General features: G+C 49.0%; 1 protein-coding gene and 1 long non-coding RNA gene across 2 annotated transcripts; one reads left to right on the top strand and one right to left on the bottom strand.

Annotated features, from left to right (window-relative positions):
- Nucleotides 1-1,380: 1,380 nt before the first annotated feature.
- Nucleotides 1,381-2,334, bottom strand: LOC124086780 (metallothionein-1E). The gene is made up of 3 exons (XM_046435294.2): nucleotides 2,180-2,334; nucleotides 1,835-1,900; nucleotides 1,381-1,610 (listed from the first exon to the last, which is right to left on the bottom strand). Exons 1-3 carry the CDS (start codon nucleotides 2,205-2,207, stop codon nucleotides 1,519-1,521), a joined length of 186 nt encoding a protein of 61 aa, XP_046291250.1. The 5' UTR covers nucleotides 2,208-2,334; the 3' UTR covers nucleotides 1,381-1,518.
- A 12,746-nt stretch (nucleotides 2,335-15,080) lies between these two features.
- Nucleotides 15,081-20,486, top strand: LOC131423825 (uncharacterized). Its single transcript, XR_009225896.1, has 3 exons — nucleotides 15,081-15,230; nucleotides 16,273-16,465; nucleotides 16,910-20,486. It is a non-coding gene; the product is annotated as an uncharacterized LOC131423825 (long non-coding RNA).
- Nucleotides 20,487-27,741: the final 7,255 nt, after the last annotated feature.

The raw sequence follows: 27,741 nt of genomic DNA, 5'->3' as shown, positions 1-27,741 counted from the left end.
AGTAACATGCCCAGGCCACACACAGCTGGAAAGGGTGTGAACCAGGGCTGCCTGTCACCAAATCTCATGCCTTCTTGTTAGGAACCAGAGCTCAGGTTTGGCCTTTACTTCTGGCCAAGAGCCTTCCTCTTTGAACATCAAATGCACTCGCTTAACAAATAGCTGGGAGGCACTAACCATTGATTTTAATTATAGGTCTCCCAGATAAACCGCACCTTCCACAGTGCGGAATCCACCCTCACCCCTGCGTGGGCAGACACTAGGTACCTCCTCCTGACCTGAAGCTCATGTTCACTTATCTTCCCAGGAAAATGCTGGGCAAGTCTCTCCAAACCCCTAGTCCATTGGCCAGTCTGAAGTAGCTAGGGGCTGGGATGTAAAGGACAGCAGATTTCAACCGGACTTTGGGAGGAATTCCAAGTCACAACGGGGAGCTCTCAGAGGTAGAGTCCTAAGGGTCCCATCAGTGTCCTGTGCAAACCAAGACTAAGGCTCTTTGTGGGGAGGTGCAGGCCAGCAAGCTGCCTGATCACTTCCAGTCTGCAATGCACACCCTTGAATGATGTTTGGTTCTATTTTTCCTGTTGTTTTGTTTACCACATATTTATGTACATTTTCCTATTGACTCAAAAATGGGATTCGTATATTTTTTTCTTTTGGCAGTACTAGAGACTGAACCTAGGGGTGCTTTATCACTGAGTACATCCCCAGACCTTTTGATTTTGAGACAGGGTCTCACTAAGTTGTGAAGTCTGGCCTTGAATTCGTGATCCTCCTGCCTCAGCCTCCCAAACTGCAGGGATTACAGGCAGGCACCATAGTGCCTAAATGCGTGTATATATTTATTTATTTTAGTTGCCAATGAAACTTTATTTATATGGGGTGCTGAGAATCAAACCCAGTAACTCTCACATGCTAGGCAAGCCCTCTACCACTGAGCTACAACCCCAGCCCCTGTTCATTTTGTTATTAACTCATTTTTACTAAAGTTTGGATCTGTGATTGATAGAAGATAAAATCTTATTGTTTACACAGGGATTTAAGAAGCTCCATATAAGATTGGAGCAAATGGAGTTGGATCCCACACCCTTTGTTTCTTAAACCTAAGACCCAATGGGGAACTGAAAAACCAGGGAATAAAGATTTGCATAAGTTTTCACTGCGAAGGGAATTCTGTAACTGTCCCCCAAACACACGGTAGGATCTGGTACACCACCCTGTGTTGTCCCCAAGCTGAGGCTCAGTCATGTCGCCTGGTTTGCCTGAAAGCTCTCGGTTTGCAAGAGGCTTACATTGGAATCCAGAGCCGGACCTGCATCCCCCATTCAGTCCCTCACCCCGGCCTTTCTTCTAGGGACACAAAGGAAACCGGAGTCAAAACCAAGTCAACAACTTTTATTGTCAGTTACATATTTTATAGAAAAAAAATGTAGGAAATGGGTCAGGATTGTAAAAAAAAAAAAATCCGGGCTTCTTCATGTTGTTCTATTTACACGTGGAAGCGGGGCTCCCTCCACATCAGGCGCAGCAACTGCACTTTTCCACTGCCCCTTTGCAGACGCAGCCCTTGGCACACTTGGCACAGCCCACGGGGCAGCAGGAGCAGCAACCTGCGGGCGAGAGGCGACGGCGGCGGCGATGAGAGCCAGGGAGAAAGGGCTCGAGCATCCCGCCCTTCCGGACCCGGACCCGGACCCCTGCGGCTGCGGAGGCGCGGACTAGCGAGAGAAGGCGACCCCCGGGCTGCTTGAATCATCCCGCGGACGGAGTAGAGGGACGGGTACGGGTTGGGGGACTAAGGGGGCGGGTCAGGGGCAGAGAGACCCCCACTCACTCTTCTTGCAGGAGGTGCATTTGCACTCTTTGCATTTGCAGGAGCCGGCGCAGGTGCAGGAACCACCTGGAGGAAGAAAGGCGGGGGTGAGGGAGGCTCCCGGACACCCGAGCGCGGGGCTGCGCGCTAGGAGTCCGGGTGTGAGTCCTTCAGTCCCACCAACAGCTCGTGGGAACCTTGGAAAGCCACTAACTCGGTGGCTTCTTGGTAAAACGGGGCTCCGAATACTCTATAACAGAAACACACCAGAGCGCTTTGGGAAGGGGCGGTTAGAGGTTGAGGGCTTGGAGAAAGAGGGACGAGAAATTGCCTCCCCCGACCCACGACGCGGTCCCGGTCAGTTACCGGTGGCGCAGGAGCAGTTGGGGTCCATGGCGAGCCGAGGCAGTGGCTGGAGGCTGGAGTCGGCAGACAGAGGCGGCTGGATGACAGGATCCGGAGGAGGCGTGGTGCAGCGGAGCACGCCGCGCGCTGCCTTTATAGCCGCCCGAGCCGGGGCGAGTGCAAAAACTCCGCGCGGGCCGGGCGCAGCCTGCGCTCGCCAAGCGCTGAGTCACGCGCTGCTCCGCGCGGCGCCCGGGGCCGAGCGCAGCAGCCTGTGCACACGGACCGCAGGGAGCCAGTTCCCGGAAGGCGGCCCAAGTGCACGTCCAGGCGGGAGCCGCGCGCCGCGGGCTGAGTGCAGAGGGATGCCGTGTGCCGAGAGCCGGGCCGTGTGGCGCCCGCTGCCCCCGGCCCCCGCCCGCCGCCGTGTGCACCGCTCCCTGCCGCCTGTCCTGTGTCTGAACCCCAGCGATCAGGGAGCCGGCTTAAGCTGGTCGTGGGGATTCCCATCGCAAGTGCGGACAGGTCCCCCAAACCTTTGAACCGTTCAATGCTTAGTGTCGCATCCTGTGGGATGGCGTCACGCCCGCTCTATGCTGACTGCTTTAGTGTTCAACTGGGATTTTCAGTGTATTATGGGCGAGATCTCTTTAATCCTGTAACAACCCATGGGTAAGGACTACCCATTAATCTCATTTTTGACAGGAGGACATGGATGACCTTAACTTCCCTAAGGTCACAGAGCTAGAGTGGCAGAGTGTAGAGATTCAAACCAGAGGCCCCAGCAGATGCTAAAGATGACCTAAGGGTTGGTGTCTCCACGGAAGGGGAGTAGGGATCAAGACGTCCCAAGCCTCGTGCAGGGGAAACTCCCATTTCTCACCACTAGTGAGTTCAGTGAGGCAGGCAGCCCAAGGAGTGAGCAGGAAAAGGGACACAGACACCTTTCCCTCCCAGGGGAAGCTCAGGGGCAGGGAGAGCAGAGAGAAGAGGGGCCTGGGCCGGGCAGCACTGTGGCCTGGGGTGACCAGGTTTTGCCAGGCGGGAGGCTGCCAGCTGGCAGTGCCCAGGGACATCCAGGGGGAAAACCCGAAGGGAGCTCTCCTCCAGGCCCAGCTGAGAGAAGAGCCAAGGTAGTGTCCAGATTCACACCCCCCCCCCAGCCACATCCCGCCTCCCAGCCTGCACACGCCTGGCACTGTGCCAACTGGTAGGTCATGGTGCTTGGAATGTCCAAGTGTTGTCCAGGAGGAGTCTGGCGGCTCCCGGGAGCTTCCTCGCAGGCTAGGGGATGCCTATGCTGCAGTGGGCAGTGGGCACCAGGCGACAGGCGGTCCCTACAGCCCTCACATAAAGACCTGTGTAAGTATCTTCCCAGCTGGGCGGGGAAGTCCCACCAGCAAGCACTCCTGACCCTAGCGGTAAAGGCCACTGTGGAATGTGCTGGTGAACACCCTGTCAGTGCCCGGTGCCCCGGTCTGGGAACTTGGGGGATTCTTGATGGCTTTCGAATGGATGAACAGAAGGACCCCTGGCTGCCCCCTTCCCAGCTCCCTCCTAGATTAGAGGGGTCTGGTCACATGATGCCCCCTGACAACCTGGGCTCTCTCAGGGCTCCTGGGCGGGAGAGGTGAGCTGTTGGAGGACTGGATTCTGGGGGTCGCTCTGTCAGTCACTGGGTCATTGACCCTGGGGTGTGTGTGTGCCCTTCTGAGCATCTCTTGACCCACCTGTGAGATGAATTCGGGGGTCACTTTCAAACATCCGTGATTTTAGAGCCAGCTTCTCACAAGTCCCCGTGCCCTGCCAGCTCTTGGGCACTGGCCAGGTTCCTTGTTTTGTTACTTACCTGTGCCCACGCCTTCTGTGCCAAACCACCAGCCACCTCTGTGCAGGTGGCCAGGGCCTGCCTGGCCCTGCAGAGTGTTGGGTCTGACCCTGGGTTCACGACATCCATCTCAGCAGTGAAATTTGCTTCTGGGCCTCAGTGTTCTCCCAGGAGTTCCTTTGACTCTGCGAGGAGAGGGAGGGGTGCTCACTCAGGGAGGGACACAGGTCTAGTTTTGTTCATCTCCATGTCCCCAAAAGCCTCACTGGGCTTGAGACAGGAATGGAGAGGGAGGACTTTCAAATGCTTACACCCCTGACTCTGTAGGGGATGAAGGAGATGATTCTGAGCAGCCCTGGACGTGAAACACATCCCCTCGAGCATCTGGTATGAGTCATCACTGTGAGATGATGCTGTCACCCTGCACTGTTTTAATAGAAGTATGTCATCTACAGTGGGGGAGGTGATTTTTCACTAGTTTTAATCATTGAGGGGGATATATATATAGTTCTGCCACCAGGCATCCACTCATTCTTCCCTTGTGAGGATGTCCTTGGTTTTCCTTTAGAGAATCACCCTCTCTATTCTTAATCCCTACTGTCCATGGGCTCCCAGGCATTTCCACCTATCTTGCCACTGTGATTGGCTCTGATTAGGCCCCACAGCCATGCCTCAAAGAGAATCAATGAAACTTTGCTGGGAATGTTGTGAGAATGTGGATGTGAACCTGAGAGGACAAAAAGCTGTCTCTAAAGTCATTTGTTGTCACGAGAAGAATCTAACAATGAAGTCTTCCCAAAGGAAATGGAGTTTGAAAACAGGGGAGCACCCGGATCCAGCCATGCCTGAAGACATTGGGATTCATTAATTTCCTTTTTGTTTAAATCATTCTGGATTTTTGTTTGCTCCTTCTGCTTCTGTGGTCGTGGGGATGAACCCAAGGGCACTCTATCACTAAGCTACATCCCCAGCCCTTTTTATTTTGAGACAGGGTATTACTAAATTGCCCAGGTTGGCCTCCAACTTGCGATCCTCCTGCCTCTGCCTCCTGAGTAGCTGGGATTACAGGCGTGTGCCTCCATGCCTGGCTGCTTAAGTCATTCTGGGTAGAATTCTAGCTGCTCTGGGCAGACCACTCTGAGGGCTGGGTCCACTGGCCGAGCTTCTGTCCAGAAGAGAGCTGATCTCAGGGGTCCTAAGAGGCGAGAGCAGCCACTGCGGGGTGCAGGGGAGGAGGCTCAGTCTTGAAGGCAGCCATCATTATCAGATATCTGACGGGGTCTGCGCATCCGGTTATGCAACAAAATTACCCAAATTTGAGCAGCGAAGACAATTATGTTACCGTCTTTCCTGTTTTTGGGTCAGGAACGGGAGCAGAGTTCACTTGGGGGGTTCTTTTTCTCGCTGCTGCTGCCCGAGGTCACTTGGTTGAAATTCATCTGGAGGCTGGGCCGTCCCAGGGGGCCTGAGGGGGGCTCAGCTGGCCCCTTCAGCTGGGCCGTGTGGCCCAGGACCCCAAAGACACAAGTGCTAGGGCTCCAAGAGTAGGCGCCGGGAGTCCTTCATGGCTGGACCCTGCGCCCAGCACGGGTCACTTGTGCCACGTTCTGTGGTCAAGCAGTCAGAGAACCAGCCCAGACTCCAGGGCAGGGGACCCAGATTCCAGGTCTCGACGGGAGGGAGGGCTGCAGTGGCCCTGTAGCACCTCTCATCTGCCAGGGCAGTCGTGGGGCACGGACCCGACCCCTCGGCACTTGTGCTGAGGACGTTATGAACTTGTCTCACTTAAACCCGACGCGAGGCTGCAAAGCCCTGGGTTCCCTCGCAGCACCACCCTGTCCCCCAAAGTAAAACCAGTCACAAAACCTAGCACAGCCCTCTACGGCAGAGGCTGGGCGCACAGGTATGGCAGGGCCACATCCAGCTTGTGAGAGCAGAATGGGATGACTCCCAGAGGGTGACGCCCCATGCTGACCCCTCGCATGTTTGTGCCACACGGGAAAGAAGAGATCAGGGTTGCTTTCTGCCATCCGACGGGCAAAACCAGGACAATTGAGTGGAGGAGGTTACAGGGAAAAAGATTCTGATCCAAGTAAGAAGGGCCTTTCTTACAATTGAGCTGGCCCCAAGCCCAGGGACCACCTTGAGAGACAGTTCCCTGTCGCCACAGCTATAGAAAGGCTGCCAGATGCCAGCATGAGTTAGAGGGACAGCAGGGGTAAGTCCCCTTCCTCTCTGGGCAGACCTCCCATCACAGGTACCAATTGTGGGCTCTCGGCTCTCCCTTCTGGCCCTGCCTTATTTTATGGAACAAAGAGTAGCGGGAGCCAGACCTGATGGCGCACACCTGTAATCCCAGTGACTCGGGAGGCCGAGGCAGGAGGATCGTAAGTTTAAAGCCAGCCTCAGCAACTTAATGAGGCCTAAGCAACTTAGTGAGACCTCTGTCTGTAAATAAAAATAAAAAGGGCTGGGGATGTGGCTCAGTGATGAAGCACCCCTGGTTTAACCCCTGGTACCAAAAAAAAAAAAGTACAGGGAAAAGAATTTAAAAAGACTTACAAAGAGGACTGACCCTGCCTTCATGTCGGAGTGTGTTAAGTACCTGCTGCTGCAGAACAGATCACCCGATGACCCAGCAGCTGAAGGCCACACCCGTGGATGATCATGCGTGTCACTTCTGTGGGACAGGATTCAGGCCACACGTGGAGGGGCCAGCCGGTCCCAGGTGTCATCAGGGTGGCAGTCATCTCAAGGGTTGGCAGGGACAGGATCTGCCTGCAAGCTTCCTCTGTGTCTGCGGGCAGGACTGTGCTCTTGGGCTGTGGCCCTGAGGCTGGGACTGCTTCAGCTCTGCCGTGGGCCCCTCTGCTGAGCGTCACTGGGGGCAGAGAGTGCCCACCAGAGGGTGAGTGGGACAGAAGGGATGGCCTCGCATGCATTCATCTGTAGTGACAGCTAAGAATGCTGCATTTGTTCAGAGAGCGTCGAAGGTGTGAGGTCTCAACTGTGTGGCTCAAATAGTAAGATGACAGCAGTGGCCGCGTGGTGGCTGCGCCTGCAATCCCAGTGACCCCAGAGGTGAGGCAGGAGGATTGCAAGTGCGAGGCCAGCCTCAGCAACTTAGCAAGGCTCTAGAGCCTCTCTCAAAATACAAAAGGAATAAAAGGGGGGCTGGGAATGTGGCTCAGTGGTTTAAAAATGATTCAATTCCCAGGTTTTTGGGTTTTTGTTTTTAAATGACGGGCTGGAGCTGGAGCTTAGTGGTAGAGCGCTGGCCTGGCATGTGTGAGGCACTAGGTTCAAGTCTCAGCACCACATATAAATAAAATAAAGGTCCATCAACAATTAAAAAAAAAAAAACTTAAAACAAAAATGATAGCAACCTGGCAAGATACATTCCTTCCTCCCCTGCTTCACAAGGGACTGGAGTGGAGAGAAGCTTTCTATTTTAAAGAACAGAAAAGACACACCATTGTCAACCTGTAATCAATTCAGATGAAGGTTTGGATTCTAAAAGACTGCCTCTAACCTAGGAAAAATCCTCTTTGTAAATAATTTTTGAAATTTTCCCTGCACTCCTTTTTTGTTTGTTTGTTTGTTTATTTATTTATTTTTGTACCAAGGATTGAACGCAGGGGTGCTTCATCCCTGAGCCACATCCCAGTCCTTTTTATTTTTTATTTACAGACAGGGTCTCTCTAAGTTTCCGAGGCTGGCTTCGAACTTGCGATCCTCCTGCCTCAGCCTCCCGAGCCACTGAGATTACAGGTGTGCGCCATCACGCCTGGCTTCCGCTACTCTTTGTTCCATAAAATAAAAACGTCTTCCTTTTCCAAGTTATTGGGAAGACAGCATCCTCGGTGTCTCCTTTGTTTGGAGGAGGCTGCCGGGGTCTAGCCTGGGACCTCAGGCATGCTAACCATGAGCTCTGCCCCAGCCTCCTCCTCCTTTTTCCTCCAATTTTAAGAATTAAGTCACAATCCTTTGTCACCTAATCGTGCAGGTGACACCCATCACTTTTGCTGTGCTCTATTTAGCAGAAGCAAGTCACACTAGGTCCATCCCACAAAGGCAACCCCAAGGCTGGGGAGGCTAGGGCGTCCCTCCAAGTCTGGCTACCCAGGGACAAAAGCAGTGGCCTGGGTCCGAGTTGGGGGCTCTTGGCACATGCTTTTGTGTTTTGACATTTTCAAAGATAGCTGTGTTCATAAATGATGTGAACATGTGTCCACCTGTCTTTGGGTGAACATATATTTTAATTGATCCTGGTATCAGATATCTAGGAGTAGAATTGCTGGGTTATATGGTAACTCTGTGTTTAACTTTTGAAGAAATTGCTTTCCGAAGAGGCTGCATCGTTTCTACCACCAATGCACAGAGGTTTCAGTTTCTCCACATCCTCATTATCACCTCTTGCTCTCTGTCTTTTTCATTACACCTGTTCTAGCAAGTGTGATTTTAATCTGCATTTCTCTGATGACCAGTGAGGTTGGACATCTTTCTCTGCTTATTAGCTGCTCATGCACTTGCTCTGGTGACATATCTATTTGAATATTTTGCCCATGTTTTTCTTTTTCATTGTTGTGACATGGATATCGCCCACGTACCCCTTTTAGGTGTGCAGGACAGGGCAGGACACTAAGGGCATTCATAGTGTTGTATAAACCATCAACGTCATTCATCTCTAGAACATTCCCATCTTCCCAAACTCTGCATCCATTAAACCTAGCCCCCCAACCCTGGTACCACCGTGCTACTTTCTGTCTCTCTGAATTGAACGACTCTCGGTATCTCGTGTAAGGGGAACCATACAATATCTGTCCTGGTGTGTTGGCGTGATGTCTGTAAGGCTGACCCATGTTGTAACATGTTAAACTTTATTCCTTTTTAAGGTTCAATAAATATTCCATTGTATATGTAGATTTCAGATTTTATCCAACTATTCATCAATAAACATTTGAGTCCTTTCCACCTTTCTGTGTAATGCTACTGTGAACATTGTTTTACAAATACCACTACTTTCATATGTATTCTGGATGCCAGTCCTTTATCAGATATGTTTCATAAGTGGTTTCTTCCAGTCTGTGGCTTAGCTTCTTGTTTTCTTAGCAGTATCAACTGGTAAATGGGTAAGCAAAATGTGGTGTATCCAAACACTACTCAGAAATTAAGAACTAACAGGGGGCTGGGGTTGTGGCTCAGCGGTAGAGCGCTCACCTCACATGTGTGAGACCCTGGGTTGGATCCTCAGCACCACATAAAAATAAATAAGTAAAATAAAGGTGTTGTGTCCAACTACAACTAAGAAATAAAATATAAAAAAAAAAAACTAACGGGGCCTTGGGATATAGCTCAGTTGGTAGAGTGCTTGCCTTGCATGCACAAGACCCCTAGGTTCAATCTCCAGCATCACCACCGAAAAAAAAAAGTCATTTATATAATTTAAGTGTATTATATTAAATGTCATCCAGACCCAAAAAAGAAAAGAAAAAGGAAAAAACCTTGAATCTCAAAAGTATCATACGAAGTGAAAGAAATCAGATGTAAAGCACCACGTATTGTATGGGTCCATTTATATGAAATGTCAAGAAAAGGCAACTGAGAAACAGAAAGCAGATCAGTGGTAACCTAGGGACCTGGGGTGTGTGACAGCAGGATGAACTGCAAACGAGCACAAGAGAACTTGGATGATGGGAATGTTCTAAAGCTGGATTTTGTGAAGGTTGCATAACTCTAAAAATGTGCCAATAACATTGAATAGTATACTTACAATGAGTGAATTTTATGGCATATAAATTTATCTTCATATAAAAAATGTCTTTAAAAGAGATTGCCTGTAATGGGCTAGAAACTTTGAGAACTTTCTGGTAAATGGAAGACAAAGGACCAGTGGCCAAAATATATAAACAGCTTCTACAAGTCAATAAAATGGTGAACACCTGAGTAGAAAAAAAGAACTAAAGACTTGAACCAGAAGTTCTCAGAAATGACAACACTGCACATCAACCAATGGCAAGATGTTCAACTGCTAAAGGAACAGGTGCGGCCTCTAACTTATGATTCTCTTGCCTCAGCCTCCCATTGAGGCAGTAGTTCCTGGGATCACAGGTGTGCACCACCACGCCCACCTTCATTCTGATCATCTTTAAATCACCTCCCACCTGAAGGAGGTTTAGTTTGCTTCCAGACTTCTGCAGATACAAATGATGGTGCAGTTAGCTTCCTAGGTTGAAGGTATGTATTTTCAGCTTGAGAAAGTGCTGCTAAAACACTTTCCAAAGTGGCTGAACCAGTTTACACTCCAGCAGGGGATGGAAGTATGTCACCATTCATCTATCCTTCACTATTAATTTTAAAAAAATCACAATATCTTACAGTATTTTGGAAGGGCAAAATATTATGCAAGTTCGTGTTTTCCTTGCTAGAATGAGGGCAAATATCATTTCCCTGTCCTTTGATCTTTAAGTTTATTTTTCCTTGAATTGCTTGTTTATGCTCTGGCCCCTTTTCCAAATTGAGTTGTCCACTTTTTATCTCTTTATAAGAACTCTTTTTTATTTTTTTATTTTATTATTTTTTTGAGAATTTTTTAATATTTATTTCTTAGTTTTCGGTGGACACAACATCTTTGTTTGTATGTGGTGCTGAGGATCGAACCCGGGCCGCACGCATGCCAGGTGAGCGCGCTACTGCTTGAGCCACATCCCCAGCCCCAAGAAGAACTCTTTTTTAAATATTTATCTTTTAGTTATAGGTGGACATAATGTCTTTATTTTACTTTATGTGGTGCTGAGAATCAAACCCAGTGCCTCCCGCATGCTAGGCATGTGCTCTACCTCTAAGCCACAACCCAGCCCTGTAAGAACTCTTTTTATAGCCCAGATATCGAACTTTTATCAAGTATATATGTATGTGCACAAAGGATCAATATGTATACACACACATTAGAAGATCAAAAGTATATATACACACTGTATTAGTCAGTTCAGGCTGCTGTAACAAAATGTTATAGACTGGATTGCTTAACAGAAATTTATTTTCTCACAGTTCTAGACATAGCCTCTTCTTTGTGCATGAAATGAAAGAGCTGGTGAGCCACCTCTCTCGCGATTCTCATAAGGGCACTGGTCCTATAATATCAAGGCCCACCCTTATGATCTTGTTTATTCCTGACTCACTCATAAGAGAGCCTCCATCAACATGAGTTGATGGATATAGTTCAGCTCATTGCATACACATATAACAAATATTTTCTATTGCAGTTAGCTTTGGGGGTTTTGTTTTTGTTTGATACTGGGAATTGAACCCAGCGGCCCTTTACCACTTAGCCACATCCCCAACCCTTTTTTTTTTTTAAGTTATTTTGAGACAGGGTCTCACTGAGTTGCTTAAGGCCTCCCTAAGTTGCTGAGGCTGGCTTTGAACTTTGATCCTCTTCTCCAAAATGTACCAACTTAAGACTTTTTTTTTTTTTTTTTTTTTAGTACCAGGGGTTGAACCCAGGGGTACTTCACCATTGAACCACATCCTCAGCCTTTTTATTTTTTTATTTTGAGATAGGATCTCACTGAGTTGCTTAGGGCCTCACTAAGTTGCTGAGGCTGGCTTTGAACTTGCAATCCTGCCTCAGTCTTCTGAGTCACTGGGATTACAGGGGTGCACTACCACACCCAGCATCACTTAAGATTTTAAATTTTTGAGCGTACAATTCAGTAATACTAAGCACACCGAGATTGTCAAACAACCAATTTCCAGAACTCTTCCTCTTGCAAAACTGAAACTTAACTCCCATGAAACAACTCTCACTCTCCTGCCCCCCAGGGACATGGTACCATGGAAACAAACAATATTGCCTTCTCATGATTGGCTCATTTCACTAGCTTGGTGTCGTCAAGGTTCACTCATGTTGTATCATGTGTCAAAACTTCAGTACTGTTTTTAGGTTGAATGACATTCCATTGCCTGTACATACCACATTTTGTTTATCCATTCATTCATTCGTCAGTGGACACTCGAGTTACTTCCTCAATACTTTCTGGCTATTATGAATAAGAGCATACAAATATGTTATTCAAGACCATGTTTTAATTCTTTTGGAGAAGTGGAATTGCTGGATCATATGCTAGTTCTATTTTTAGCCTTTGAGGAACTGCCTAACTGTTTTCTATAGGGACTGCCCAATTTTATATTCCCACTAGCAATGCACGGAGGCTGTTTTCTACATATCCTGATCAAGACTTTTTCTTTTCTTTCTTCTAGCCATCCTAATAGGTATGAGATGATTTGGCTTTTTTTTTTGTTGTTGTTGTTGTTGTTTGTTTTTTGTGGTGCTGGGGATTGAACCCAGGGCTGCGTGCAAGGCAAGCACTCTACCAACTGAGCTACATCCCCAGCCGTGGCTTTGTTTTTTGTGCCACAGGCCAGCCAGTAGACAGAGAACAACTTGTAGTCAAGTTTAACTAACTAGACTTTAGTTAGGCAGCTTATGTCCACGTCTTGGTTTTGCCACAATCTAGCCATGCACCTCATGCAAATCCTCCCAGACCCCATTGCCTAATCTGTGAAATGGGTAGAACAGTCATGCTGCTCTTCTAGAGTTGTAATTTCAGTAAGATAAGGTGCTTAAAGGATTTAGCACAAGGCGATCTCAGATTTAGCAATCTTTTTTTAAAATGTTTTTTAGTTGCTGATGGACCTTTATTTTTATTCACTTATTTATATGCAGTGCTGAGAATTGAACCCAGTGCCTCAAACAAGCTAGGCAAGCTTTCTACCACTGAGCCACCACCCCAGCCCAGCAATCTTTTTTAATGTGTCTTTAAGAACCCAAAGTAAAAATCCTCCTCCTATCTTCCCCCTTCCACGTTCTTTCATAGCTTTGACTTTTGCCCCTAGGTGTGTAGATGAATTCAGATTTATTTTCTACATGATTTTCTAAGGGTAGTCCTTTGGTGACTAGTGCATCCTCACCACACACACACACACACACACACACACACACACTTCATCATCTCTTACTTTTGGCTTTAAGGGTCTGTTTCTGGCCCCTCCTCTCTGTCAACTGATCTATTCCTGAGCCAACCCCACTTCCTACAGCTTTGGAACAAGTAGTGCCAGCCCATTAGAGCAAGTCCCTTTTGTTCCTTTTCAACACTGGCTTGGCTCTTCTTACACACTCTCCTTTTCTAAATTCAGCCTGTTAGATAAAAAATAATGGTAACTGTGGTGGCCCAGTCTGGAATGCAAAATCCTAAGAAACTAACCTGGAGGAAAAGGTTTGTGTTTGACTCCTTTTATTCTTTTAAAGGGAAACTTCTGTCTCCCAGAATTCAATCTCTCCCTTCTCTCCTACTCCCAGGTAGGTCTGGGAGTTCTTTCCTCAAGGATCAGACCACAACCACTGCGGATAAAAGCTCTTATGATCCTACTTCCCCTGGATCAAAGAAGGCAACAAATTGCCAAGTGACATTTGAAAAAGAGCTGGACAATCGCTTTGGGGAGACCAGCCATTCAGGGAGGTGGCCTTGGTAACACAGCCTACAGTGTGCCAAGATAAGCCCCAGGCCTCTGGATTCTCCTCCAAGGACTCTGAAAACAGACATTTTCACGGGAAAAACTAGAGAGTTCCAGAATCACAAGCCCTTGGGTCTGGGGGTGCTTGGGTCTGGGGGTACTTGGGTCTGGCGGTACCAGCCCCACTGTACAGATGGAGCAAGTGAGTTTGGAGGCTGGAGCGGCAAACTTTGGTGGATCTGGTCTCTGCTCTCTCCCCAGAGCCGGGCAGGAGGATCAGGTGCTATCTGATAGTGGAAGGGAACGTACTGTCCTCGGGGCTCCATCCCCGCCCTGTGCACACCAGTGGTCAAGCCTCTGGATTTCACTTTTAACTGGAGGGTACCTTGGAGTGGGTCCCCATCTCTCCACATCCTTCCCCATTTTAAGAAGAGACCAGGGCTTGGTTCATGCTGTTCATCAGGTTTATTGTCACTCGCAGTGGGCAGCAGGTGAAGGGGACAACAGCCACACCCACCATGGCAGAGATGGCCCTGGGCCACTGGGCACTATTCACACACGAGTCACCCAGAGGGACACGTCCTCACTGGCAGCAGCTGCACTTCTCTGCCTCCGCCTCGGCGCCCTCACCACCCTTGCACACACAGTCCTTGGCACACTTCTCACATTCCGCAGGGCAGCAGGAGCAGCAGCCTGCGGACAAAATGGGGGTGCTCGTCTGATGTCTCCCATCTGTCCCCAGCAGAGGAAGGGGAGGGGGACAGGTGCTGGGAGGTGGGGAGTCATCCCCGTTTAGCCTGTGCTGGTGGCTGCCCACTTCCTTCTCTCACACCTGGCTCACAACGTGACTCAGCACCTATGGTGCCCCAGCTGCATACGGGGCTTCTATAGGAGTATTCCCGGCTCCCACCAGCTCATAGCTCCTTTGGTGGGTGCCAGTCATGCTGAGCTGAGGCCCAGGCTCAGAGAGGGCTAGGCCTTGAGGAGAAACCTTGCCAGGCAAATGGTCTTGGAAGAGGCCTTGCAGGATCAACTCAGAGGAGTTGGGATGGTGCAGTGTGGGGGGTCAGGAACTCCAAAGGGATCTGTGCCTGTTCTTGCACCCAGTGGAAGAAGTCAGCCTTCCTTCCCTCTCCTGTCCCCTCTATGAATTTCATACTGCTGAGGGGTGGGGAGGCCAAATTGAGGGGCATCCACAGGCCTGAGAGGGACCAAGGACTGGAACTTCCGAGCTAACCCCAGCTTGGCTCATGGCCTCCCCAGGCACCCGGGTTTTTGAAGGGCGGGCTCCATGACAGAGGTTGGACCAGAGGAGCTGTTCTCCACCCCCAGCTGCCCGCTGGAATCTTCTGGGAATTGGCAAAAAGGTCTCATCGCAACCCCACTGCATCAGTCTCTGGGCCTCTGTATTTTAACGTCTACCTGCAGGTTTGGACGCGGGGCCTAGGAGTCCCTCTGTATCCAGCCAGACGCGGGGGGGGGGGGGGGGGGGGGGGGGGAGGTGCGGGGGGGGGGGATGGCGGCGGGGGGTGCACTCACTCTTCTTGCAGTTGGTGCATTTGCATCCCTCGCACTTGCAGGAGTCGGTGCAGGTGCAGGAACCACCTAGAGTGGGTGACGCCACAGGAAGGGTTAATGCGGTAAAACCCTGGTGGCCCCGGGCCTAGGAGGAGATGGGCTGCCGGATCCCGTACTCTTCGCGACATGGGCATCCTCATCCTTCACGAGGTTCAAAATGGGAAATAAGGGGCCCCTCCCCCAAGTGTCCTTGAACGGAGCATGGGGCGTGGGATTCTTTGCCGGTAAAGGGGCGCGCTGTGCCGCAGGAGGGAGGCGGGGGCTCACCAGTAGGGCAGGGGCAGGTCTCAGGGTCCATGTCGAGGCAAGCAGCACTGGAGACGGTGACTTGGCTCCTCCAGTAAGTGGACGAACTGCGTGGCTAGTGGCAGCAGGTGGCAAGGCTTTTATAGCCCCGGGCGGGGGCGCGCATGCCAAGCCCGCTGGGCGCCCGCCCCTGCGCACAACGCCAGCTCTCGGTCTGTGCGCACGGGTCCCGGCGTACTGCGGCAAGTGTCCCCCTGTCCCCGCCGCGCGCGCTGCGGACGCTGTGCCCGGGTCGGCTCTCCCAGTACCCCGCCCTGCAGCCGAGTGCTCGGCGGCTCCCAGCCCTGGGAACCACCCGGGACGCGGCCGCGGCTGCAGCCACCGCCAGAGGAAGTGAGCACGTACCATCTCTGGAAGTGGAGGGAGGCAAAGATGTTTTGTGCATTTTCCAACCCTTTCTTGCCTTGTGCCCCCGATATCCTGGAATTTTGGCGCCAGTTTTATCCAAACTGGGTGCTGAGCTGGGGGCAGAAAGAGACCCATCACACTGAGCCTGACGTGCAGGGACAAGGGTCGTCTTCCATTCCGCCTCCATTCTGCCCAGCACCTTGAGATCTGTGACTCCTATTGCTCCGTTATACAAATTAGGAAAAGGAGGCCCGAAAGGAAGATCCTCTTAGGTCCCAGAATGAGCCTGAGATAGAACAAGGCCTAGAACTCAGAACTTAAGTACTCAGAGGGATTATTAGTGGGGGCTTGTCGCCATCACCCCTCCCCCATTCATCCAGGAAGGAGGTTTATCAAAGTCAGTGAAGACGCATAAGATTTTTCTATTTACAGAAGAAAGCCTAGGTACAACAATGCTTAGATAGGGGATTTAAATGCAAAGTGAGAAGAAGTTTATTTACATTGTAGGTAACAGGGACCCATTACCTTCTACTCCAAGTCCAGACCCAGATTCAGCTCTGGGGAATAACTCCCCCACTTCCTGGTTGCTGGAGTTCTGACATCATATGCCAAGGTCAGCGGTGGGACAAGGACCTTCCAAGGAAGCCTGCCAAGAGGATCCTTCACAGCTGAGCAGGGTAATGAGGGTGATCCCTGGAGAAGCAGAGTGAGAGAAAACTGCTCTTCAACAGGTAGGTCACCCAGGAGCCCCCACCCCTCCGAAGTTTGGGGTAGAGGAGAGAAGAAGGGGGCAGGGCTAGGAGAGGAACTCTGTTAAGGGCATTTTAAAATGCCATTGTGTGGTCCATAGTGTAACTGTCTCCTTAGTCCCTCTGAGACGGTGCTTGCCAACATTTTCACAGAGTTGGGGACAGAGTTGGGGGCCAGGGGAAATCGAGCATTATGATGGGCCCCAAAGAAAGGCTAGGGCCAGTTTTGGATGAAGAACCAGTCACAATGGGGAAATCAGCCCCAAGAAGAAAACATTTAAACCATACCCCTGGGTGAGGAAAGGGCAGGCCGCTGCCCTCCAGAGCCAAAAATTGAGTCAGAAACATTATGTTGAGAGTCAGGAGGCTGTGTGGGTGGAAATGTTATTTCTGACACTGATTTGCCATTCATGTCCTTGCTGGCAGTAAACTCAACAGGGAAAATGAAGACACTGGATACCCAGGAACCAGAGGAGCAAAGGAAAAGCAAGAGACAAGGGGTCACAGGCTGCAGAAATAGGAGGCTGGGCAGTGTGGCATTCCAGACATGGCGACCACATGGTGACTCCCGCAGGAAGCCCTCACTTTTCCCGCCTGTGGTGCAGGGGCCCTTCACATAATTGTCTTGGGGTTTATCTGAGGTACAAAGCTTGCTTAGGAAGGGAGTAAAAAAAAAAAAAAAAAACAAGATAATTCCAGGTGCCTGCCGTACAGTGTTTGAAAACTGGAGACCAGAAGGGTCAGGATCCTTAGGTGGCTGGAACATCCATTGCCTTCCCCAGAGTGGAAGTACCTCCACGTGTCCTCTCAAAGGCTCTCAAAACCTCTCTCACCATTACTTTCACTTCCTTTTAAAGAGACATCCCCTGGGCACCCCATCTCTCCCTCTTTGGAGGGGTTCTCAAACTGCTCCCCAAGGAAGGTTTCAGAGTTTGGTTTTACAGAGAAGGGGATACTGGGAATCTACAGAGAGACTTAGCATGGCTCCGACTGTCCCTATGCAAAGCCGAGCCTCGGTTCCCAACAGGAGCTGGGCAAGTTCTATGAACTCTTAGCTTGAAACCCTTCTCCCCCAATGTTAGTGGCCATAGGTCTCCAAACAGCCTCCATAGAGGGGCCGAGCTAGCTAGTTTCCCCAAACCGTTCTTTGCAGGACCACCATGTAATGGTCCATGAGGCAAAGTTTCAGTGAAGTGGAAGGAGGAGAAAATAAAACATGAGAAGAACAAGGAGGGGGATATAGAGGAGGCAGAGGAAGAGATGAGGTCATTTAACATCTCTTGAACTTGAAGCCCAAGGTGGTTGGTGGTTCTCAGCCACCAACTCTAGCACCAAATTTGTGTCTGTTCATTTGTTTTCATTTTTTAAAAGTATTTTTTTTTTAGTGTCAATGGACATTTATTTATTTATTTAAAGTGGTGCTGAGGATGGAACCCAGAACCTCACCCACGCTAGGCAAGGGTTCTACCCCTGAGCCACAACCGCAGCCCTGCTTTCATTCTTCCTCTGGCCTCCTATTGCCCTTCCTAGGCCCTGACCCTTGGGTTTCTGTATCCAGGCACCTCTCTTCGTTCCCTGGCCTCTCAGGTTTCTGAGCTGGAATGCTGACATATTGAGAAAGACAACATCCCCTCATTCTCGGGCCCTTTGCCCCTCAGGCCTCAACCTCTGTGACCTCTGAGAGGCCTTTCATGTAGATGTGTTGCTCCAGGGGTCCCCTCACTGCCCCCCTTAATTCCCCTTGCACCCCTTGAGCCCATTTCCACAATGTGAAATCTCGTCGTCCAAATCCCTGTGCCTGTGCTTTTCCACCCCCAAACATCCAGGCAACTCCCGGATTCACTTCTTTCTTAGCTGCTTGTCCTGGCCCCAATCTTGCTTTCCCTGTGAAGCCCACCATGATCAGCCTATTTAAAATTATAGCAGGGCCTTGTGGATGCTACAGCCTAAACATGGACGCCTGAGGCACTTACGGATCTGAAGGCCCAAAGATGGACGTGTACCTGAGGAACTTCCGGATCTGGGGGCCTAAACATGGGCGCCTGAGGATCTTCCGAATCCTAGAGTCTCAACATGGATGTGCACTAAAGGAACTTCCGGATCCTAGAGCCTAAACATGGACGTGCAACTGAGGAAATTCCGGATCCAGGGGCCTAAACATGGATGCCTGAGTCATTTCTGGATCTCAGAGCCTAAACATGGATGCCTAAGGAACTTCCGGACCCCGGGGGCTTAAACATGGACCTGCACCTGATGAACTTCCAGATCCGTGGGCCTAAATATGGATGCCTGAGGAACTTCCGGATCCTAGAGCCTAAACATGGATCTGCACCTGAGGCACTTCCAGATGCTACGGCCTAAACATGGATGTACACCCGAGGAACTTCCAAATCCGGGGGCCTAAATATGGAAGTGCACCCATCGAATTTCCGGATCCTGGGGCTTAAACATGGACGTGCGCCTGAGGAACTTCTAGTTCCGGGGGCCTAAACATGGATGCCTGAGGAACTTCCGGATCCGGGGGCTTAAACATGGATGTGCACCCGAGGAACTTCCTGATCCGTAGGCCTAAATATGGACACCTGAGGAACTTCCGGATCCTAGAGCCTAAACATGGACCTGCACCTGAGGCACTTCCGGATGCTAAGGCCTAAACATGGACGTGAACCTGAGGAACTTCTGGATCCGGGGGCCTAAACATGGATGCCTGAGGAACTTCCGGATCCGAGGGCCTAAACGTGGACGTGTCCCTGGAACTTCTGGGTCCTTGTGCCTATAAAGGGTAGGGCATGACTCTCAGAAGGGATGTGGCCCATGAAGGGGAGCCGAGTATGGGGCCTGTTGAGAGGCAGACTGAGTTGTTGCACCCTGAACTTGAATGTGACGCTGGCCTCATTTCCCGGCCTTCTCCTGGGTGTCACTTCCTCCCCTTCCAGGTGGTGCTGGCGAGGAAGTGAGACCAGGCGCAGGGGCCAGGCCCTGAGGAGGGACACTGTCTTTCTCCTCGCTTAGCCAGGCGCCCAGCCTGGCTGGGGAAGGGGACATCTTGTGACACTGGCTGCCTCCTGCATCCCTGCCCCAGGACCTCAGGGACCACAGGCGGGGACAGTTGTTGATTCTCCCCTGGTCGCTGACCCTCAGCCCTGGGGTCTGCCCAGGGACAACTCTGTCTCCCAGAGGGTCAGGGGGCCCCTGTGACCTGCTGCTCCTTACCCACCGTCATCCTGGTCAGGACACCAGATGCTACTGAGAGTGACATCACCTAGATGGGCGGCTAGGGACTTTGCCTCTGTCCCCAGGCCTTGGACACCGGATGATCCCCCCCAGAGACAGAAAATGACCCCACACTGCCCAAGACTTATTTTTAAGCTTTGGATTCTGAAATTTTCCTGCTGCCACCTTCTTTGTGAAGCCAATTTTTCAATAGAGACAATATTCCAGGGGGAGGGGCTGGGGTTGTGGCTCAGCGGTAGAGTGTTCGCCTAGCATGGGCAAGGTCCTGGGTTGGATCCTCAGCACCACATAAAAATAAAGATATTGTATCCAACTACAACTAAAAAATAGATATTGAAAAAAAAAGTATTCCAGGGGGAAAAAAACCAAAACAAAACATGGAGTCAATCAAACCAAGCTGACATATCTGGACCTCCAAGAGAAATCTGGATTAGAGGGAGAACAGCCATTCTCAACTGGTGAAATAATGAAGTTCCCTTGTCCTTATTTTGTGTAAGCAAAATAAATAATCTGATGTTAATTATCAAATTATTTTTGATGAGTGCTTGGCTCATAGGAAAACTGATTCTGTTTTATGGGAAGAAGTGTTACCTGATTTTAAAATTTAAAATGAAGCCAATTAGGATCGTTAAATTACACTGTCATAATTCTGTTCTTTGATAGCAGAAATAAATAAATAAATAAATATAAAAAATAAAATTATAACAGGGCCTCAACTTCCAGGTACTCCTGATCCTCTTTACTTTGCTTAATCTTTCTCTTTTTTTAAAATAGCATTTAACATCTTCTAATAAATTAAATGACTTATTTATCTGAAATGCTTCCAATTGCCTGTCTCCTTCTGCTAGAACTTTTGCAGATGACTGCAGGACCATTGTTGATGTTCACTGACGTACTGAAGTGCCTGTAAGAGTGCCTGGGATACAGGATACACTTAGTAAATGAGTGATGGATGAACGAACGAATGAATGAATGAAGATATCATGCCGGCTGAGTTCACACGGGGACTCTACCACGTACTGCTGCAGTCTGGCTGGGCACAATTCATGAGCCACTTGTCAAGCAGAAACAAACTTTATTTTTAGAACACACACACCACACCACATGAGCTCTTCAGGAATTCCCTCAGAGCCCAACTGCCACCACCCGCTTCTAGGGAGCTTCTCAACCCCCACTCCTCCTGCTCTTGAGGCCGATTGGCTGGGTCATGTGGGTGGAGCCAAAAGAGTCCCCCAATGAGCAGCTCCGTGGTCTGAAAGGGTGGGGAAACAGCCCAATGAGCATCACCACAGAGGAGCCAATCAGCTGGCAGCTGGAAGTTTGCTGGGGCCACTATGAGCCAATCAGCTGGAAGTTTGCTGGGGCCCCTTCTGCTGTGGCTCTCAACAATGTACTAGTAAATGACTACCAAGTTACTTAATGTATTTGTGCCTTGGGTCACTTCAGGGGAAAATGGGAATACTGTTAGTTCCTATTTCATAGATTTGTCAGGGGTTTAAATGGGATGGCACTTGGAAAACACAATGGGGCCTTTAGCCACTTTGGCTCTCATCTTTTCTACATGAGGAAGCCAGGTGAGGACCTGCAGGGAGCCTTGGCTCTCAGAGCTCCTGGGTGACACTCAGCCTCACAGTCAGCCTCAGCTCTGAGTTTCCCTAAACATAGTAGCCTCCACTTGATGGCAGTATTGTGGGTGTCAGCTTGGGCCACCTGAGTCACACATTATTCTCAGGCTTTGTGGGAGAAGGTTGTTCACTGAGACTTGTATCTTTTCACTTAGATTGGGGCCAATGGGCAGGACCTAGTAGCTGCAGGGTGGAGATCACTCAGGGTCACACCAACCAAGGGGTGGAAAATCCCCAGATGATCTCAGAAAAAAGCTAAGAGCCCAGCAAGTCCCACACCTAGTTGAAATTAATCCAGTGCAGGATTCTTTCTCAAAGAATTTCCCAATTTACTATCCTGGGACTGAACAGTTGGCCAGGATTTTAGGAACCCAGGTAAACAATGGAATGCAAAAAGGAATTGGCAAATATGCTTATCTGCAAATAAAGTCTTAGAGTACTCTCCAATGAATAAATGTTTAACGAGCAATTTTGTCCACAGATGAAACTGGAGAAGGGGCACTGGTCCAGCAGGCTCATGGTTTCTAGCTCCAACTTGCCTAGAAATAATTTTGTGGACTGTCCCTAGTTTGTACTCAAGTTTCACATGGGTTGACCAAATGACTGTTAGTGGCTTCACTTGCTGGTGTTAAACCACAACGCAAAGAAAAGACCACAGGCTCCACTTTTGAATAAATTAAAGCAAGCTTATATTTGTGTACACAGGAGCTGGCCAGGACTGTCTCTCCCAAAACCCCGGGCTGGAGATCAGCACCCCAGCTCTCTAGGAACACGGTTGTATAGCACAAAAAGTTGCAAAGGGGGGTGTCTTGAGAACTTACAGATAACAGGATTTTGATAAGCATAATACAAAGGCAGATAATAGCTTTACGATCTACATGGCTTGACATTTCAAGGTAAGAAATAAACTCAGATTCCAACATCAGAATTTATGAGGCGCCACTGAGGTTTCAGAGAGGGTTGTTATCTGGTCAGGGGGAGCCAGGCATGGGTGAGTTCAAGGCACAGGCAGGAATTCCAAACAAGTTTAGAAATCACAGAAATTTATAGTAAAACAGAAATTAACTTTTCATGACTCTGTGACAAGATGGCTCCCAATCTTCAGATGGAATTAGGCTGGGTTCATCAGCTGGGGGTTTACTGTGCACCGGGCGCCATATTGAACATCATGTGAAGCTAAGAATTTCACATATTATTTCATTGACTTACATTAGCTATTACCCTTTCATATTTTTATTGGTGCACTATAATTATACAGAATAGTGAGATTGGTTGTTACATATTCGTACATGCACAGGATGTAAACGTTAGGCATTGTTAATACCATTTTTGTAGGAAAGGAAACTGAGGCTCAGGGAGATTAAGTGACTATCCAGGCATCAGACCCAGAACTTGACTCTAAGTACCACGGTATTCAGCCCACCCCAATATCTTTAATTCAATTCACCACGAATTCCAGTTTTTAGGCATGCTATGCACTGGCTCTCAGACAGTTGATTATACTTTGATACTTTATGTGCCAACTTCATGGAATCACAGAACTTTCCATATGCAACTAGAAAAGTCCACTCCCATGGTAGGCCCACAGTCCCTGGAAATGCACCACTCAGACCCTCTGTGACCTGCCATAACCCTGAGACAACCCATAGCTTGGCCCATGATACTATGTGTGATCTCCCACATCAAAGGGTGTCAGAACTTTGACCTCACACTCCCCTGTGTGGATAAACCATCCACTCCAAGCAGACCAAGCCTATCTTTCCAATGTGACAGGGAGCCCACTCTCATCTGCAGGAGACTAAGTCTCTGAATCGGAAGCAGTCATTGTGAGTGGTAATAACGAGCGAGGTTCTGGGTGCCTAAATTCTAGCCTTTCCTAAATTGACTTCCCAAGGTCACCAGATTACTGATTCCTCAGATCAATTTTCCCTTGATCTGGTAAATGCCCATCACTCCCTGTCCTATCCTGGTCCCACTTACCCCAGAGTTTGAGCGGTGATCCAGAGTCTCCTTTCTGAAAACGTCCTTATTTTAACAGACAAGGAAACCAGAGACCACATGGGTCTGGGCCAAAGTCACATAGCAAGGTTGTAATGAAGCTAGAATTTGAATCATGTCTCCTGACTTCAAGTCACATCCCACTGGTCTAACTTTCCGGAGTGAGATGGTTTTAATAAATCAATCTTGAATCACATAACAACATGGTGATTCTCCTTTCGGTTCCCTGTCAACCTTCCTGATTATCTCAAGGAGACTCAGCTTGGTGCTAAGATGTCTTCAGTGCAGTCTCCCATGCTGCTCCCCCACCCCCTTTATTTTTGAAAGAGAGGGCAGAGGAGTCAGGGAAAGGACAGGGGAGGGAGCCACAGAAGGCCTTGGTACCTGGCTACAACTGTTATGGGTTTGCTATATTTATATTTTCTCTGTATTTATCTCCATGGTTACCTCCTGTTCATGGCAAAGGACCCCGTGTCTCCCCAACAATAGTGATACAAGATTTCCTTTTAAAATAAATTTCAGGATAATACTAGACCAGTTGATATGTAATCATGACTAAAATTAGGTGGTTCTCAAGGACAGCAATCAGGGGAACACTGCCCTCCACCAGGCCGGTGCCCTGAGCACACAGATCCATTCTGGCTGCCAGTTCTCTTTCCACTCCCTCCCTGCGTCCCCCCAGCCAGGTGCCACTGTGCCGATGCTAAGGCCACAGGAGATTCTGCTCCAGTTTGGTCCTGGGTGGGATGGGGTGCACTGGGGGAAGGGAGTCAGGGAAAGCTGCCTCCATCTGCAGGAGTGCCTAAGGTGGCCGGGTTCCTGATGTTTGCCCCTGACCCTAACCTCTGCAACACAGGCGCTCCCTAAGTCCCTGAACCACCTTCTAATGTAATAGGGACAGAGGTCACCTTGTGATTTTGGCCAAGACTCATGCTGTCTCTGGTTTCCTCATCTGATGGCTGATGGTGCCCCTGGCACGGTGCTCAGGAGCCTTAGGATCACTGCTGAAACCCCGGGGTGAGCAAGGCAAGGACAGGACACGGAGGGGCAGGCACTGGGCCAACTCAAGAATAAGAGCACAGAAGCATCCACAATGCAGTGATAACTGGAAGGCTGTACCGCCAAGCCCAGGCTCCTGTCGGCCCGTCTCACTGGTGGATTGTGCTCTGTGAACATGGTAATGACTGTATCACTGTCGAGGCTGATTTTAGTTCTTTTGAATAAATACGGGGCAGGGGATGGCTGGGTGATATGGATATGGTGGTTCCATTCCTGCTTTCCCAAGAGGATGTACTAATTTGCAGCCCCACCAACAATGTATGAGTGAACCTTTCCCTCCACATTCTTGCCAACATTTATTATTACTCATATTCTTAAAAATCACCATTTTGACTACAGTGAAATGGAATCTTAGTGTAATTTTGATTGGCATTTCCCTGATTGCTAGACATAGTAATCATTTTTTTAAATGTATTTGTTGGCCATTTGTGTTTCTTCTTTTGAGAAATGTCTGTTTCATTCTTTTGCTCGTTTATTGATTGGGTTATTTGCTTTGGGGACACCGCGTTTTTTGACTCCTTTTTATATTCTGGATTTAACCCTGTCAGAGGGAGCAGCTGGCTAGGATTTCCTCCCATTCTGCGGTATCTTTCCACTCTCTCCATCGTTTCCTTTGCTGTGTAAGAGCTTTGTAACTGGATGCCATTCCACTTACTGATTCTTGGTTTTATTTCTGAGCTTTAGGGGTCTTGTGGAGGAAGTCAGTGCCTGCGCCAATGTGTCAGAGTGTTGGCTTTATGTTTTCTTATAGCAATTGCAAGGTTTCTGGTCTAATTCCTAAATCTTTGGTACATTTTTATTTGATTTTTGTGCAAAGATGCGGGGATCTCATTTCATTCTTCTCCATGTAGATATCCAGTTTTCCCAAAACCATTTGTTAAAAAGGCTGTCTTTTCTCCGACATACATTTTTGGCACTTTTGTGAAGCATCAAATGGTTGTAAGTGTGTGCCTGAAGACTGACATTCTTAAAAAGCAATGACTTTGGTGTCAGACAGAGCAGAGTTTGATTCTCCCCAGTTTTTTCTCAGTTATTCTATGGTGATATTAATATATTTAACTCTTGGGTTATGATTAACATCAAGGAAATTCTTCATGCATATTGTTCAACACATAGTAGATGCTCAATTAACAGTAACCCTAGTTTTACTCTCCTGTTTAGAAATCTTTAAGGAGCTGGGGTTAGCAAATAACACCCAGTTCCCCTTAGCTTGCCTTTACAACTCTCCCACTCACCTGCGCCAATCAAATGTGATCATGTTAATTCAGAAATATATCCCAAGGTTCCCTGTCTCTGTGCTTCTGCTTCCTGTTACTTCTTCTGGATTATCCTGCACATAATGTCCATTTGTTTACCATCTTACACATCCTGTTCAAATGCCACCTCCTTCAGGAATTCTCCATTCCTGCGGGCAGCAAGACATCCTCTCCTTGGAACCGGCACTCCTTGGAACTCCTGGATCTTGTCTAGATATTTCCTTCCTGTAGGAGATGGGACTTTTCTCCAACAGACTGAGGTTCCTGAACATGGGAACTGAGAGGGATGGCTCCCTCCTTGTCTCATCTGATCAGGGTCACTCCAAGGGAATTTGGGGAATAAATAAAGACCCAGACACAGAAAGTACCTTTTCTTTGGGTTCAGTGATCTCTCCTCAGCTGCAGCTCCCACAAGGGGGGCAAGGCAGGGAAAGAGAGAGGAGCATGTCCCTTTTATTGGGAAGAAGCCATTCAAATGAGGCAAGGGGTAGGATTACAAAGGAATAGGTGAGTGTAGCTCAACCTCCCCAGGTGACACCTACTCCTGGAGCCAGGCCCCATTATCCAAGAGGTGGGGGGTAATGCCCAAGTTACTGCTACCTGGATCTTCTGTGCCAGACTGAAGGCAATAATTGGTCAGAACCTGGTGCACCAGGACTTAAAGGCATCTGCACCCAGGGCAGCTCCCGACATCTCCTCTCCCATCTGAGTGCATAATAAAGTTCCCTGCACACCTGAAATGTCCTTTAAACACTGAGGGAATGAATCAATGTGAGGATGGAACAAGTCTGAATTGGGGCTAATCCTTTTAACACCACCCCTCGAAGGCTGGATCATGAAAAAAGTCAGGTTGAATTCAACCTATTAACAAAGCAACCTTGAAGCCTCTGCCGCTCTGCTTTGCCTAAATGAATAACATAGTGGTGGATTTCACATTGCAAATATTTATTGGGCACTGCCTTAATCTAGACATTAGAGGCACAGAGCAGAGGAAGATAATGTCCACCTTGTCCAAGGGTCCACATCTAGGTGAGGAGAGCTATTTAATAAAGATCAACACAAAGGTGGGGCACAGTGGTGAATGCCTGTAATCCCAGTATTTCAGTAGGCTGAGACAGGAGAACCACAGGTTTGAGGCCAACCTCAACAATTTAGCATCTCAAAAACACGGGGCTGGAGGGGGCAGGGGGTGAGGCTGGGGATGTGGCTTAGTGGTAAAGTGCCCTGGGTTCAATCCCCAGTACCAACAAAATAAAACCTCAACACATAGTAAGATAAATGCTATAACAGTCTGCACAGCATGATAGTACTCACAGCTTTTTACACAAACCAATCTTTTTCTCTACTTTCTTACTGATGAGCTTCCCCAGATATGGAGATGGGGCAGCAGCTTGACCTAGCACCAAAGTTCTCTCTCACCCTTACCTTACTTCAGTGGTTCTCAGCTGTGGGTGATTTTTCCCCTCCTGGGACATTTGCTGTCACCAGCCGTCTGTGGGCTGTGTATGGATTGTACATAGTAGCCTCTTGAGGGATCAAGGACCAGTTGATTCGGATCAGTCCCTGTGGGATTGATCCCATGATGCAGATGGGCCTCCCCCTTTAGCTCTGCCTAAGATCCCACACAGCACCTGAGATGGGTGTGATTTGCCAAGATGTCAATCTGCTGACCTTGGGACATCAGGAAGCAAGACTCCACCCTTGAAACCTTATACCCCTTGAATGCCCCTGCTATAAAATAAAGGGATTCCGAGGCTCACACTCTTTTTTCCAGTGTGGAAGCTGATCCTTAAGGTCGCTGAGCTGTCCTGCCCTCAATCTGAAAAACTTATGCCTGTGTTGCGTGATTTTTCGCCACTTTCTTAGTTTAATGTTGCGGCCAGCCCTTTTAAACCCAGTCCGTCTGGTCGCGTGGGAGAGGATTTGGTAATGTCTGGAACCAAGAGTTGTCACACTTAGTGGTGATGGCGGTGGGGATGATGGGCTTCTAGTGCATAATCTTTGGCATCTGACGGATGGGGCAGAGGATGCCGCTAACCTTCCTATGGTGTGCGGAATCCCAATGCCAATAGGGCCAAGGTTGAGC

Source organism: Marmota monax, unplaced genomic scaffold (genome assembly GCF_021218885.2).
Source record: "Marmota monax isolate L192 unplaced genomic scaffold, Marmota_monax_Labrador192_F-V1.1 WCK01_AAM20220418_F8-fsc00024, whole genome shotgun sequence".
Lineage (NCBI taxonomy): Eukaryota > Metazoa > Chordata > Mammalia > Rodentia > Sciuridae > Marmota > Marmota monax.
Note: the sequence above shows the minus strand (reverse complement) of the source record. Positions and strands in the feature narration are given on the sequence as shown.